This window comes from Pempheris klunzingeri, chromosome 2, assembly GCF_042242105.1.
Source record: "Pempheris klunzingeri isolate RE-2024b chromosome 2, fPemKlu1.hap1, whole genome shotgun sequence".
NCBI lineage: Eukaryota > Metazoa > Chordata > Actinopteri > Acropomatiformes > Pempheridae > Pempheris > Pempheris klunzingeri.
This window is the reverse complement of record NC_092013.1, coordinates 23,087,549-23,101,216: the sequence shown is the minus strand read 5'-3', so window position 1 is coordinate 23,101,216 and position 13,668 is coordinate 23,087,549. Positions and strand designations below refer to the sequence as shown.

At 42.6% G+C, this 13,668-nt stretch overlaps 1 protein-coding gene across 1 annotated transcript; it reads right to left on the bottom strand.

Annotated features, from left to right (window-relative positions):
• Positions 1 to 2,351: 2,351 nt before the first annotated feature.
• Positions 2,352 to 12,312, bottom strand: ddx27 (DEAD (Asp-Glu-Ala-Asp) box polypeptide 27). Its single transcript, XM_070842815.1, has 21 exons — positions 12,130 to 12,312; positions 11,372 to 11,521; positions 10,013 to 10,072; positions 9,725 to 9,935; positions 9,399 to 9,451; positions 9,222 to 9,308; positions 8,705 to 8,810; positions 8,439 to 8,612; positions 8,170 to 8,320; positions 7,969 to 8,068; positions 7,739 to 7,880; positions 7,480 to 7,633; positions 7,275 to 7,356; positions 6,492 to 6,669; positions 6,146 to 6,252; positions 5,290 to 5,383; positions 5,106 to 5,200; positions 4,026 to 4,146; positions 3,840 to 3,936; positions 3,691 to 3,750; positions 2,352 to 2,472 (listed from the first exon to the last, which is right to left on the bottom strand). Exons 1-21 carry the CDS (start codon positions 12,211 to 12,213, stop codon positions 2,454 to 2,456), a joined length of 2,325 nt encoding a protein of 774 aa, XP_070698916.1. The 5' UTR covers positions 12,214 to 12,312; the 3' UTR covers positions 2,352 to 2,453.
• Positions 12,313 to 13,668: the final 1,356 nt, after the last annotated feature.

The window sequence follows — 13,668 nt, the reverse complement described above, 5'->3', positions numbered from 1 at the left end:
ACCAGCAGAACAGTTGAAATAATAATCAAAATGTGAATGAAAACTGTGAAAGTCTGAAGTGAAACAGGCCCAAGTTAGGATGAAGTCAAAGACTTTAAGCACCAGCTGGAGTTACCAAGTGAAGCATTATGGGAATAGTGAAAGGCACAAAGTCATGGTGGTTTTATTTATGTGAATGTTTTAACCTGTACAGCAAATGTTTGTCGTCACTGTCACTGATTGGTTCACTGGTTCACTAATGGGACACGCTCACACCCGATTGGTTCACTGCTGCGACATATTCACTCCTGATTGGCTCACTGCTGGGACACGTACACATTTGATTGGTTGCTTGTTTCCATGTTCAATATGCTTACAAACACTATTATCAGCATTACATAACCACTGCTCACTGTTACATTTAATTATATATTTATTGTTTAAAAATATAACTTGATACAATGCATCATGGGAATAACACATGACAGACATTAACATGCCAACAGACTTTGTTGTCTGTATTTCCTGTCCAGAGCTTAAACATCATCATCCCGAACTTTCAGCTGAAACCTGAACTTCTCGGCTGTGACCTCATGTGGGACTGAAGGTAACAGAGGGAGAGAGTCCTTGTTTGTTCTGCTCTCTAAAGGCAGAGAGCTGTAAGTGCAGAAACTGTGACACAGAAAGAAAAGTTAAACATTTTCAGACGGGGCAACTATCTCAATTAACAGGTAAAAAGATTGTGATGTCTTCATTTGATGTATTTTTAATTTGTAACAAAAATCAATGTCATTGACCCAAACAGGATTCCTAAAAAATGGGAATCTGCTCTTTGTCTTTGTTCTTCAAATGGAAAACAGAGTAGCTAAAACAAGCTGGTCTTTCAGCTTTCTCGTCCATTCAAGTCAAAAGCTGAGATGGCAGTTAGTGCCACCGCTGTTTTTACAGATATTCTACATTTTTCTGGCATAATGAAATTTTGCACAGTAAAACAGATGCCAGAAAGTCTGATTCTGGTATCGACTCAGATTTACAGTTACTGTTTTGGGTTCATCAGACAACTGGAGATGGTTAAAATTAGTGCACACGGTCAGTACAACTTTACAATTACTAATTTGGTAAAGAGTTAATATAATTATATTCAATAAATTAGTGTTGGATCACCTTGAACAAAGGAATTTGATCTGAACCGTCTGATTGGTTTCCAGATGCCTTTGTGTTATTGTGCTCTAAGTCTCATATATCAGAACTTTTAGAAAAAAACTTAATGATAACCGACTTGTCAGTCTTTTCTGTTCTCACACAGTTTAACATGATAACGAGGCAGATTAATAGTCATTTATGGAGCAATGGATTCTTGATCTCAGACAGACATAAACGAAAACAGCATCTCATTTTTGTCAATTTTACTAAAGTGGCAGCTGCTGGTGGCAGATTTTATTGGCGGTAGCTAACTATCTAATTAACTCCATGAGCTGATTTATATCAACTGTTTTCAGCCTCTCAGAAACTGAGAACACTGTAAAAGTCTATGCACATGATGGCTACATAGTGTTAACATGTTACCACATTAACAGACTGGTTCCATTATCATGCTATCAGAGTGTAGAGCATGTAGTCCTAGTGTTATAAGTTCATACTGTTATTTAATTCTATTATTAACTGAAAATATCGATGTATGTAAGCTAAGCAGCCAAACGAAAACTACTTTTCAGGATGAGGACTAACTAATGTCTCAGGTAACATTAACGTTTAACTTCCCCAAACTCCAAAATAAAGAAAAGGACAGAGCTACTAACGTTAGCCTGAACTCTGATGGCATCGCTAACCGACTTAACTGCATTCATTTGAATGTAAACACTTGGACTCTGTACTGTTTCCATGGAGACCATTGAGTCCTTCAGTCCTCATCCCATACGTGTTTTCTGACGAAGAAGTAAACTTTTGTTATGTCGTGTTCTTTCGGAGGTAAAACTCAAACCGGACTGTGGCGGATGTTTGTCTGTCAGTCGTCTGACCGTCCATCTATGTGTCGAAATGTTTGAACACATCAGCGAAGAGCTTTGTTTTAAAACCGCCTGACACCATTCAGCCAAATACTGACAGGTTTTACAAGTCAGTTCAGATAAATGTGTTCTGGGGAAAAAGCGGTACGAATAATTCTTTAATCTTATTTCTGTAACACAACTGTCCGGTTGTATTTCAATGTTAATTAAAAGCCTTTAACCACAACAAACCCAATGTGACCTGAACCACATTCTGCCTTTTCTTTATGCTGTCACACTTAAAACAAAAACCAGTGTTGGTCTTACATCCACAACCCACAAGTCTGCGAGAGTCCTTTAGAAGAAACTACAGACATATTTCTTGTATAGACTACAATCATTTATTGTTAAAACAATTCAAAAAGATTTACAAAGTGAACACAGAGAGTCAACATTGAAAACTGCAGCTCCAGGCGTCCATCTCGATGCTCACTTCTTCTTCTTGAACCTGATGGATGAAACAGAGGTCAGCCGTTGTATCTGTTTCAAGTGTACCGCAGTGTTCGGACTGGCACACTCACATCCTGCCTGCTCAAACAGTAAGGACTGCATGCTGCCTACTGAATTGCTAAAGCAATACATCTTCTCTGCATCACATGACTGCATTAATCACAGCATTACCGCTGTAGTTGAGGGACAATTGTGTATCACAGACGTAAATCATTACCTCTTCTACTCAATAATATATTTTCCAGTGTTATTTCGAGTTAAACTATATTGAATATTTTAGTGTGAGACATGTTTTCTACAGTACATAATGTATGTGAATTCTTCCTCTTAACTGTACTTTAACATCCTGCAGGGTTCCAAGTATCCTGAGCTCCATCTAAAACATTTCATTTCAGGAGCTACAAGTTCAGTTCAATCAATCAATCTTTATTTATATAGCAATTCATAATAATATTATAGTGATAATATTAGTAATAATAACAGCGTTATCTCAAGACGCTTTACATAAAGAGCAGGTCTAGACCAAACTTTAAATAAGAGAGAGACCCAACGATTCAGGAAAATTAAGGATTCAAGAATCCCCACATGAGCAGCATCAGATATTATATTCATATATTATATTATATCAGTTCTGTTTTGCAGAAATTTTCCTCTGTACTGTCAAGTTTATAACGACAGTTTTTTTTAGTTTGACTGCTTAACTGTCCCGCAATATTTGCTGCAGTGACATTACTGTGCGCAGTGAAACGTTTGGATTCACAGACAGCAGCCTCTCTACTCTCCAAAGTCATTTATTAAAGAAAACTGTACAAGACGCAATAAGGAAATCACTTGGAAAGCTTGTGCTGCTAGACACAATCTAAAAGGCAACATAACCTGACCTGTTGATGTAGAAACATTACTTCCTGCTTATCATTCCAAATTATTCTATCCAGCCAGGCCTCTCACCAGCCACCAGAAAAAAAGCCTCTGCTGCTGGACAGTCCAAAGAGACACAATGTGTTTTGGGGCTATAGAGTGAGCTCATGACACTAAACTATATCAGAAATTATTTCTGATATAAGATACATCCAGGCATGTCTCGCTGACACAAAACCCACATACTGTGCAGCTGAAATGCCTCTGTACTTAGTCGTCATACTTGGTGTGAATGGTGCTTTAGTGTGCCAATCAGAACCCAGGACGCCCACAGAGACAAAGAGCCGGTAAGACTTACCTGGAACTGCCCGGGCGCTTCCTGTCCATACCAAGACGCTTCCTGTCTGCAAAGGACGGTCTGTAACGAGACAAACAGGTGAGACAGGTGTACTGACAGCCAACCAGACAGACAGACAGGCAGTTAAAGACAGAGACAGTCAGTCTCACCCAGCTCTGTAGTGTTTCAGAGCCTTGCTGCTGGTGTTGGTCAGCTCTTTATCGAACGCAGACTTCTTGCCTCCTTTTCCCTTTTTCTGATTGGCAGCTGCGCAGAAACACGGCTCAGTTTAGTCGATCTGGCATATTTTTGCATTCATGTAGTGCATCTGTATTGACCCAACCGCTCTGTCTGACCTTTAGGTGGCGGCTCGTCCTCGGCCATCGCTCTTGCTCTCTTCGGTCGTCGCTCTCTCTTGGCCGCCCGCTCGGCGAACATCTGTGCCTTCAAGATCTCGAACTCAGCGCGCTCCTCGGGCTGACAGACACCAAAGATCTTTCATTTGACTTCACATCATTAGCGGATTATACTTCTGATCTGTGTGTACTACTGGCTCAGGCTAAGTCAGCCCTCACACTAGCTCAATCCTGGACCACTCCAACTGGAGAACCGCTGTCCTCTGATCAGTGTTGGTCAAGTTAATATCAAAATATAATGTATTACATATTACTAGTTTCTTTCATTTGAAATAAAGATACTTCACAATATCACTGTCTACGTGGAGTAACACGTTACAGATTACGCTGCTCTTGTGTTACACTCATCAGTTGAGCCTGATGTGCTGTAGTCTGGTCTCAACATTTTTGGTGAAAATTGAAAAGAACTTTGAGGAGAGTGTTTAAGCAGGTGTGGAATCGCTGAGAGGTGAATGTGTGGGGTCTGCTGGGACATCCGACTCGGCTGACGGCTGCTCTGTGCCTTTCCTCCATGTGGTAGGCCAGGAGAGCGTGGAAACTTTTGGGTTGCAGTGTGTTACTTGACGTAATAAATGTCCCAATATTACTGAAATCCTATTAGCAACACATTGTATTACTTTGTTACAACTAAAAGTAATATTATTGTAACTTGTTAGCTGCCAACACTGACTCTGATTGTGTTTTAGAAGCCCTTTAAATTTCACTCAAACCACTGGAACCGTCTGAATTTCAGCCTGTTGTGATGAATTATGATTCACCGGCAGCAGGACTAAATAAATTAATGTTCATAAACAGATGATGGCCCATTAACATTAGTTACACACATGCTGAGCCAACTGCTCCCTCCACCAAACTTCATACAAATTATTACAGATTTATGAGCTAAAACCTTAGAGACCTTGTAACAAGGAGCCGAGGTGTTAGTACACGTAGCCGCTTGCGTCCAAACTGATCACATAGTGAGACACCTTCACACTCAGCAGGTCACACTGATTGATTACTGATCAGTCTAATCATTACCGTCACGTCCTTCTTCTTTGCGCCATCCTTCAGGAACTTATTTCTCTTCTTCTTCCCTCTCAGAGCGAGATCGAAATCCTGCAGAGCCTTCGACACTGAGGAAGACGAAGAGCAGTGAAAATACAATCTGGAGTAATGCAGAGAACTATAGCGGTAAAAAGTGTGTAGTAGTAGCAGCACTCACCACGGCTCTGTTTCCTCTCCTGTTGAGTCTGAAACCAAACTCTTGATTGACTGGAAGAGGCGGAGCCATCGAGACGCTTCTGAGCCACGCTCAACTACACACACACACACACACACACACACACACACACACACACACACAACGTATAAAGCTGCCAGGTAAATACATGAAAAATGCTACCTATAAAAGTATACAAATCTAAATATAGCACTACTGTTCTATGTAGTAAAAGATGGTTTTACTGTTTGTGCACAAATCCAGCAGAAACATTAAAAAAAAAATAAAACTATATTAGTGCGAGGTACTTTTATTCCTTATTTATTGAAAGTGTGTGCTTGTAAATCGCTGAAAATATTACTAAAATATATGATGATTCAGTTTTGAACATTTATTTTGAAAAGACTGTTATGCTGTGCCAAATATGATCAGTGTATTCACTGATTTAATGGACACACCCCAGTGTGTGAAATGTGTTTTTACTATATAATCTGACTAGTAACTATGTAGGCTGTAGTTTATGATAAGTCCATTTATTAAATATTTACATTGCAAGCACGTCTCAAAGGGCTTTACAAACATTGAGAACTACATTTATTCATATTAATAAATATTATTCAGTGTATTAAAAGTATTAAAATGCTCCAGAGATGTTTTATTTCATCTGTAATCTCCTGAATGTAAACTAACACAGAAACTTTCCTGCAGGTTTTTGTTCTGACCTCCAGTTTCAATTATTTCCAGGTTGAGCCTGAACAATCTGCTGTCTCTAAATACTACAATACCAATCAGACAGTCACACGTAGTGGAAAACTGTGTGTGACCGTGGTTCAGGTTGTGTTCAGGTGTGCATGTGTACCTTGGCCTCAGTGGCAGCCATCTCTCTCTCCTCTCTCTCCAGCTTCAACACAGCTTCAACGTCTTTCTCCAGTTTTGAGATCAGATCTCTGAACTTCAGAATAACCTCTGGGCGAGAGACAAACACAGAGAGGGAGAGAGTTCTGTCACAACACACCTCTGGGAAAACTATGATGGCAGGCGACATCTTTTTATTTTCTGTTCAATATCACCAGAAAACATGTGCTCGGAGATGTCACCTGTTACCTCCCTGCTGCTCAGAGTCAAACTCTCCCTGGTTCTCTGAATTGCCCATCGGCTTTGTCTATTTACTGGAAGCACTGCCTTCCTTTAGAGATCATGCCTACCCGGCGGCAGGACTCGGGCCTTCACGCTGCTCTTGGCCGACTTCACCACCTCCTTCAGCGTCTTCCTCTCCGATTCTCCAACCAGAGACACCGAACGTCCCGAGCGTCCGGCTCTCGCTGTCCGGCCGACGCGGTGAACATAGTGCTTCACTGTGGACGGCATGGTGAAGTTAATGACCTGAAAAACAGACAGAGCAAGAGACAAAGAGAGTGACATGTCTTTAGATGTGTAGGAAGATAATCAGAAAGAAATCTGACTTTTTTAATGAAACAGAGCAGTTTATTTCTGTGTCTTTACAACAAATAGTTACAATGATAACTCTTCAGAAATCTTAGTAACCCAGTAGTACTCTTAAATCAACACTATAATACAAAAATACACAGTAAAAAAAAAAAATAACTACAGTAACTCAACAATATCTATATAGCAACTCAATAGTTAAGTTTCCGTAGCTCTATAGTTACTCTGTAACAACTGACATAGGTGACCCTTTAATGACTCTATAGAAACCCTTTAGTAACCACAAAGTAACCCTGTAAGTCCACAGTAATTTCATAATAAATTGCTATGAAATTCAGTTACTATAGGAACAGCGCTGTAACTCAACAATAGCGCTGAAGCGACCTTATAGCAGCTCCATAATAACTCTATTGTAACTCTACAATGATGCTGCAGTAACTACAGTTACTATAACACAGCTCTACGGTAACACCACAGTAACTCTACAGTAGTTTAACAGTGTTTTTGTACTCGTAAGGTAACCAAACAGAAGCGTCTCTCACTGTTTTGACTCCGTCGATGTCCAGACCTCTGGCTGCCACATCTGTTGCCACCAATATATCAATCTGGTCATCTTTAAAACGCCTGAACAACAGAAAAAAATGAAGAACGAGGAGGAGGTGAATGTGTATTTCAAATAACCAGGTCCAATCAGCTTTTCTTTGTGTGTGTGTATGTGTGTGTGTGTGTGTGTATGTGTGTGTGTACCTGAGATTCTCCAGTCTCTGAGTCTGGCTCAGTTCTCCATGCAGTTCTCCCACCTTCAGTCCCATCAGTCCCAGCAGGATGTGCAGTCTGTGAGCTTGTTTCCTCGTCTGAGTGAAACACATCACGTGATCCTGGAACGTCCGAGTCAGCAGAGCTAACACACACACACACACACAGCAGCCAGTGTTAGTAGTGTGTAAGTAGTACTATATTTATATTTTTAGCACTACAGCAGTGCTGCAGTATGACCAGCACCCACCAGCCACCACGGCCTCCCTGTCTCCTTCTCTGTTTTGTCGGATTCGGACAAACTCTTGTCGCAGAAACGGAGCCACGTCAGTGTTGCTGTTAACGAAGATTCTGATGGGCTGCTTCAATGAGACCGCCGCCAGGTCCTTCACCTGGAGAAACACGGGTCACATGACACACTGTGAAACACCTGGAGGCCCAGATCACATGATACAGGTACGTGTGTGCGTGTGTATGTACCTCCTCTGTCATGGTGGCGGAGAACAACATGGTCTGTCTGTTGTAGGAACACAACCTGATGATCTCCTTCATCTGCTCCTCAAAGTACTCGTCCAACATCCTGAGAGAGCACACAGGGACACAAAACATTCAACAACTCTGTTTCATTTTAGACTGTAGCTTTTCTGTGACGTCTCCCTGACTACAGGTGTCAGTGTTTACCTGTCGGCCTCGTCCAGAATCAGGATCTCTATCTGAGTCAGCTCAAAGCTCGGCGTGTTGTGAAGGTGATCGATCAGCCGACCAGGCGTGGCTATCAGAACGTCTGGCCCCGCCCTCAACGCCGCCTCCTGGGACTTCAGGTCCAAACCGCCTGAGGACGCACAGAGAGAGTTTACCTGAGGTCCATGATGAGTCCACAGTTCTGAAGCGAATGGAGAAAAGGACTGAAGCTGACACAGAGTCAGTTAATAAACGGTAAGCAGTCATACCGACGGCCAGGCAGGTGGTGATGGAGGTGAACTGGGCGAGCTGACGGGCCACAGAGTGAACCTGGATCCCCAACTCTCTGGTAGGAACCAGAACCAAGACCCGGGTCACCTGGGAGGTCCTGGGCTTATAAATCAAACGCTCCAACACTGGCAACATGAAGGCTGCCGTCTTCCCTGAATACAGGAATAATTTCATTAATCTATCAGGTTCCACTATTTTAAATCTGTCCCACTAAGATGAACTGGTCCCAGTAGGTCAGTGTTACCTGTTCCAGTAGCAGCGCAGGCGCACAGGTCTCTGCCCAGCAGGCCGACAGGAACACAGGCCTTCTGGATGGGAGTCGGCTGCTTGAAGCCCAGAGCTGTGATGGCCTGCCAGGACACAACAGGAGGGTACAAATGACGACAACAGAAAAAAAACAAAACTACAACTGCGGCTGGGAGGGGGGCCCACTGGGGAGCAGTGAGAAGAAAGGAGGAGGACTCTGAATGCCTCTGGGAGTGGGTCTTAGACCCTTCCTGGCTTCCATAGTTCTGCTGTCAGACTTAAACGCTCACATGGGCATTGATGATTCAGCGGCTGATCAAACACTATTAGGAACTCCTGAACCAGCCTGACTCAGGGACGCAGAGCTCCAGGACACGGGGGAGACATGTGCATTTGTCTAAGAGTTTGGGTACGTCATAACTTTATCTTATATCATTTCATATCATTAGTCAACTGAACTCCAATCATTCTTCTACTGATTTAAGAGACTCTTAAAGTTCAGAGGTCGTGGTTACCTTAAGGATGGGTCGAGACAGGTTCATGTCATCGAAGGTCAGCTGGTCGTCGTACTGAGACGCATCTGCATAGAACGACTCTGGAGCCTGACAACACAACGCGCACAGAGTGGTTACCATGATAACCCAATACAAACTGTCAATAAACCTGTGACATCATCAGCTCCACTTCCTCACCTCCTCTTCCACCTTCCTCTTCTTCCCCCGCCGTTGCTTGTCTCTCAGGGTGTCTGACCGGAAACAGGAAGTCAACAATAAAAGTAAAACACTGAAGTTCAGTTAAACAGTATCTTTAACATTTTAAATGATAGATTAACATCTAAATGTTTACCAAATAAGTTTTCCATTCAGAGCTGCTGTTTGTTATGTTGGACTGAATTAGAATTATATTATTCTGCATTTAGACTTTTCCTCAGTTTATTGATTATCTAGTTATTGAAACATCAGAATCAATCTCAACAAATAAAATGTTTCTCCTTCATGATGTCCTCTGCTAGACTCACCTGATTTGGTCAGAATCTCCTCATCTCCCGAGTCAAACTCATCTTCATCTTCCTCCTCATCATCCTCCTCCTCATCATCATCTTCATCACCTCCATCACCATGTCCTGCAGGAGGCTTCACATCCCCCTCTTCATCTTCATCATCATCCTCCTCCTCCTCCTGGTTCTTCCCTGAAGACCCTTCACCAGGGTCGCTCTCCGCTGATTTGCCCTGCAGAACAAACTCACCTTCAAACACAGGAGGTAGAATCTGACCAGACAGGAAGTAGATAATTACAGTGGACTCACCTCAGCTTTCCTCTTCTTCCTGATTTTCTCTATTTTCTGGTCCAAAGTGGTCAAAGTTCTCTGCAAACACAGAACGCGGTCACTGAAACAACTGCAGGACCTCAACTTTGAGTTATTCACACTTTGTTTCCGGCTTATCAGACTTAGCCGCCATCTTGGTGAACGGCACAGACTGCTACAGTACCTTTGAGCCTCAGCTGCTGTTGCCATGGAGAAGAAGTTAGCTGCTGCTCAACAGCCTTAAACATACGTGATACATAACATGTATATTTTTTCCTCTTTTCTCAATCAAATAAATCAACCCTTGGAGTTCTATCCCATTTTTTCAGAAAAGGGACTTTTCAGTCCATATCTAAGAGCATGACAGGTGAAACACATGAGTTCATTCATTGAAGCGGCCTGCTATTCAGATACAACAGACCAAAGAATGGTGTAATTGACCAGTGAGAGTATTTAGCATGGCCATGTAATAAAATCAATATAATGCTCCTCCAATGATAAAATATGTTGTTGCTATGGACGCAGTTCTGATCGTAGACCATCACATCAATCTGTACAAAAGTCCCAGCAAGCAGTAAAGATAGACATGAATGAGGAGACAAACATCAACATCAGTTCTCCCAAAGGCCCGTTCTCCTCGTTTCACCTCACCATCAGTGGAGATGCTCAGTTTAATGTCAATTATATCAGTCGGTGGTAGAACCATCACACTGTGGTAGAATCATCACACTGTGGTAGAACCATCACACTGTGGTAGATCCATCACACTGTGGTAGAACCATCACACTGTGGTAGAACCATCACACTGTGGTAGAATCATCACACTGTGGTAGAACCATCACACTGTGGTAGAACCATCACACTGTGGTAGAACCATCACACTGTGGTAGATCATCACACTGTGGTAGAACCATCACACTGTGGTAGAACCATCACACTGTGGTAGAATCATCACACTGTGGTAGAACCATCACACTGTGGTAGAACCATCACACTGTGGTAGAACCATCACACTGTGGTAGAACCATCACACTGTGGTAGATCATCACACTGTGGTAGATCATCACACTGTCATAGAACATCACACTGTCATAGAACATCACACTGTGGTAGAACCATCACACTGTGGTAGAACATCACACTGTGGTAGAACCATCACACTGTCGTAGAACATCACACTGTCGTAGAACATCACACTGTCATAGATCATCACACTGTGGTAGAACCATCACACTGTGGTAGAACATCACACTGTGGTAGAACATCACACTGTGGTAGATCATCACACTGTGGTAGAACCATCACACTGTCATAGAACATCACACTGCAGTGGACACAGAGCTCTGCTGCAGGTTCTACCTTGTTCTTGAGCTGCTTCATGACATCAGCCATCACCCAGTCGTCGTTATTGTTCAGTCCGTCTCTCTCTCCAAACTCAAAGTCAGTGTTAAAGTCTTTCGCCCCACGACTCCCAAGCTTCTTCTTCCTGTTCAGGACAATCGGCGCATCCTTAAACACAAACACACAAGAATGAACACACAACACAGCAGATACAGCAAATCAAAGTCTGATAACGGCCCGTTCACTTAAATCAGGTGTGTTGGAAAAGGGAAACATCTAAAACATGCAGGGCAGTGAGACCCCTGGACCAGGGCTGAGAAACACACATCTACACATCAGGATTAGTGGATACAAGTAAAACAACTTCTGTTGTATTGAACACTATAAAAAGGGACCTGGTCAACAGAAAATATAATAAAGGGACTGCACGTGTAATATACCAACTCAACATTAGTATGATGTTAATACACACTAGAATTAATACAGAAAGACTCCACAGTTAACTAAGGAAATAACATCAACATGTTCCCAACAAGTTGGTAAAAACACAGTAAACTTTATTAACTCTTTATGAACCTTTACTTCTCCACAGAGGTTCCACATCAATGCTCTCTGTCAGCAGATAAACCAAGAGAAATATATTGCGTTAGAGAAACTCTAATCGATTACATAGCGATTAATCTGCTGTTTTCCTGCCGGACTCTGGTTCACCTCCAGCCGTCCGGTCGTACCGTTTCTCCGGGGAGAGTTTAAGCTGTGTGGCCGGACAGACTCACCTCCTGCTCGGACTCGGTGTCGGGTTCCTCCGGACTCTCGTCTTCGTCCCGGATCGTCCCGACCAGACCCAGCTGCTCCAACATGGCGGCACTGAGGAGGGAGTGTGGACCGGTTCTACACAGATTCTAAACGGGTTCTGTGGAGGTCCACTGTAGTTTTTCCCCACAGAAACACACACGTGTGTTGACGGAAACAGGAAGTGAACGCGACGTGTTTCCGGCTCACCGATATTTTTTGTCGCCGGGCTGCAACCACAGACTATAAGAGTCTACACTTTTTTGTTTGTTTGAAGTTTACTGTAAAGCTGCAGTATCAAACACAAGTCATGTATCAAACACAGCTCCAAGTGCTGAACATAAAAAGGAGTTGAACAGAACATGAGCTTTATTTAATTTCTCACCCACTTTCCATGAAGACCCGCCCTCCTCTGCCTCTGATTGGCTAGTTCTCGTTGCCTTCATTGCTCAGATTGGTTGGTATCATCTTCATCAACCACCACATTGTCTCTCTCACACACACACGCACGCACGCACGCACGCACACACACACACACACACACACACACACACACACACACACACACACACACATACACACACACACACACACACACACACACACACTAGGGCCCACATGCTCCTCTCCTGTCAGTCCTGTTGGTTCAGAGCTGCAGCTGCCTGTCAGAAACTCCTAAATAAGACTCTGTATGAGATGCTGGCTAAAGTCACTGGAGGCTGCACCATGGAGGTAGTCTTTCTTTATTTCAAATTCAAATAAGGTTTATTTATAAAATTATTAGCATTGACAAATGTGATAATTTCTCTGTCTTTCCTTCAGATCTCAGTTCAGCAGTTTGTCCTGATGGTGGCCTGTGAGGTTACTACAGGTCAGTTCCTCTCTTTTCTTCATGAAGTTCAGTTTTATTACATTTACTCATACAAGGAATTAGACTTGCAATTTCCCTGCATCCCTCTGTGTTTTCACGCGTATTTACAAGAACAATGTCCAGAGGGCTGCACTATGCAACAAGTTTAACATAGACAGGCTTTCTTTGAATGAACCCTAAATCCGCTACCGGAGATGGAAGGTATCACAAAGGTGGATATGGTCTGTGTCTGGTCACTCAGGCTCCTGGAGAAATATGAAGAATATAAAAACTGTTATTGTAAAGACGGCAAAAGAGAAGTGTTGGCGGAAAAGTTAATATGTATTTTACTACTCAGTGACTCTCGGTGCCTTTTTCTAACATAACAGCTGCACATTGTAGATCTCCTGTTTAATACAGCATGTTCAAACATATGCCTGACACTGTCTAATAATGAGGGAGACATGAAAATCACTTTAGTTTTTAGCCAAATGTAAGTGAAATTAATTTCATTGATTGACTAATGACTTTTCTAATCAGTGTAGCAACAATATCAGGAGAGTAAACTAGATTTTGTAGCTAGTCAGGACCAAGCATAAAAACATAAGCCAGAGAGATCTGTAGCTGCTGAGCCTTCATCGATCAGTGTGAGGATGATCTGCAGTGTGTCTGT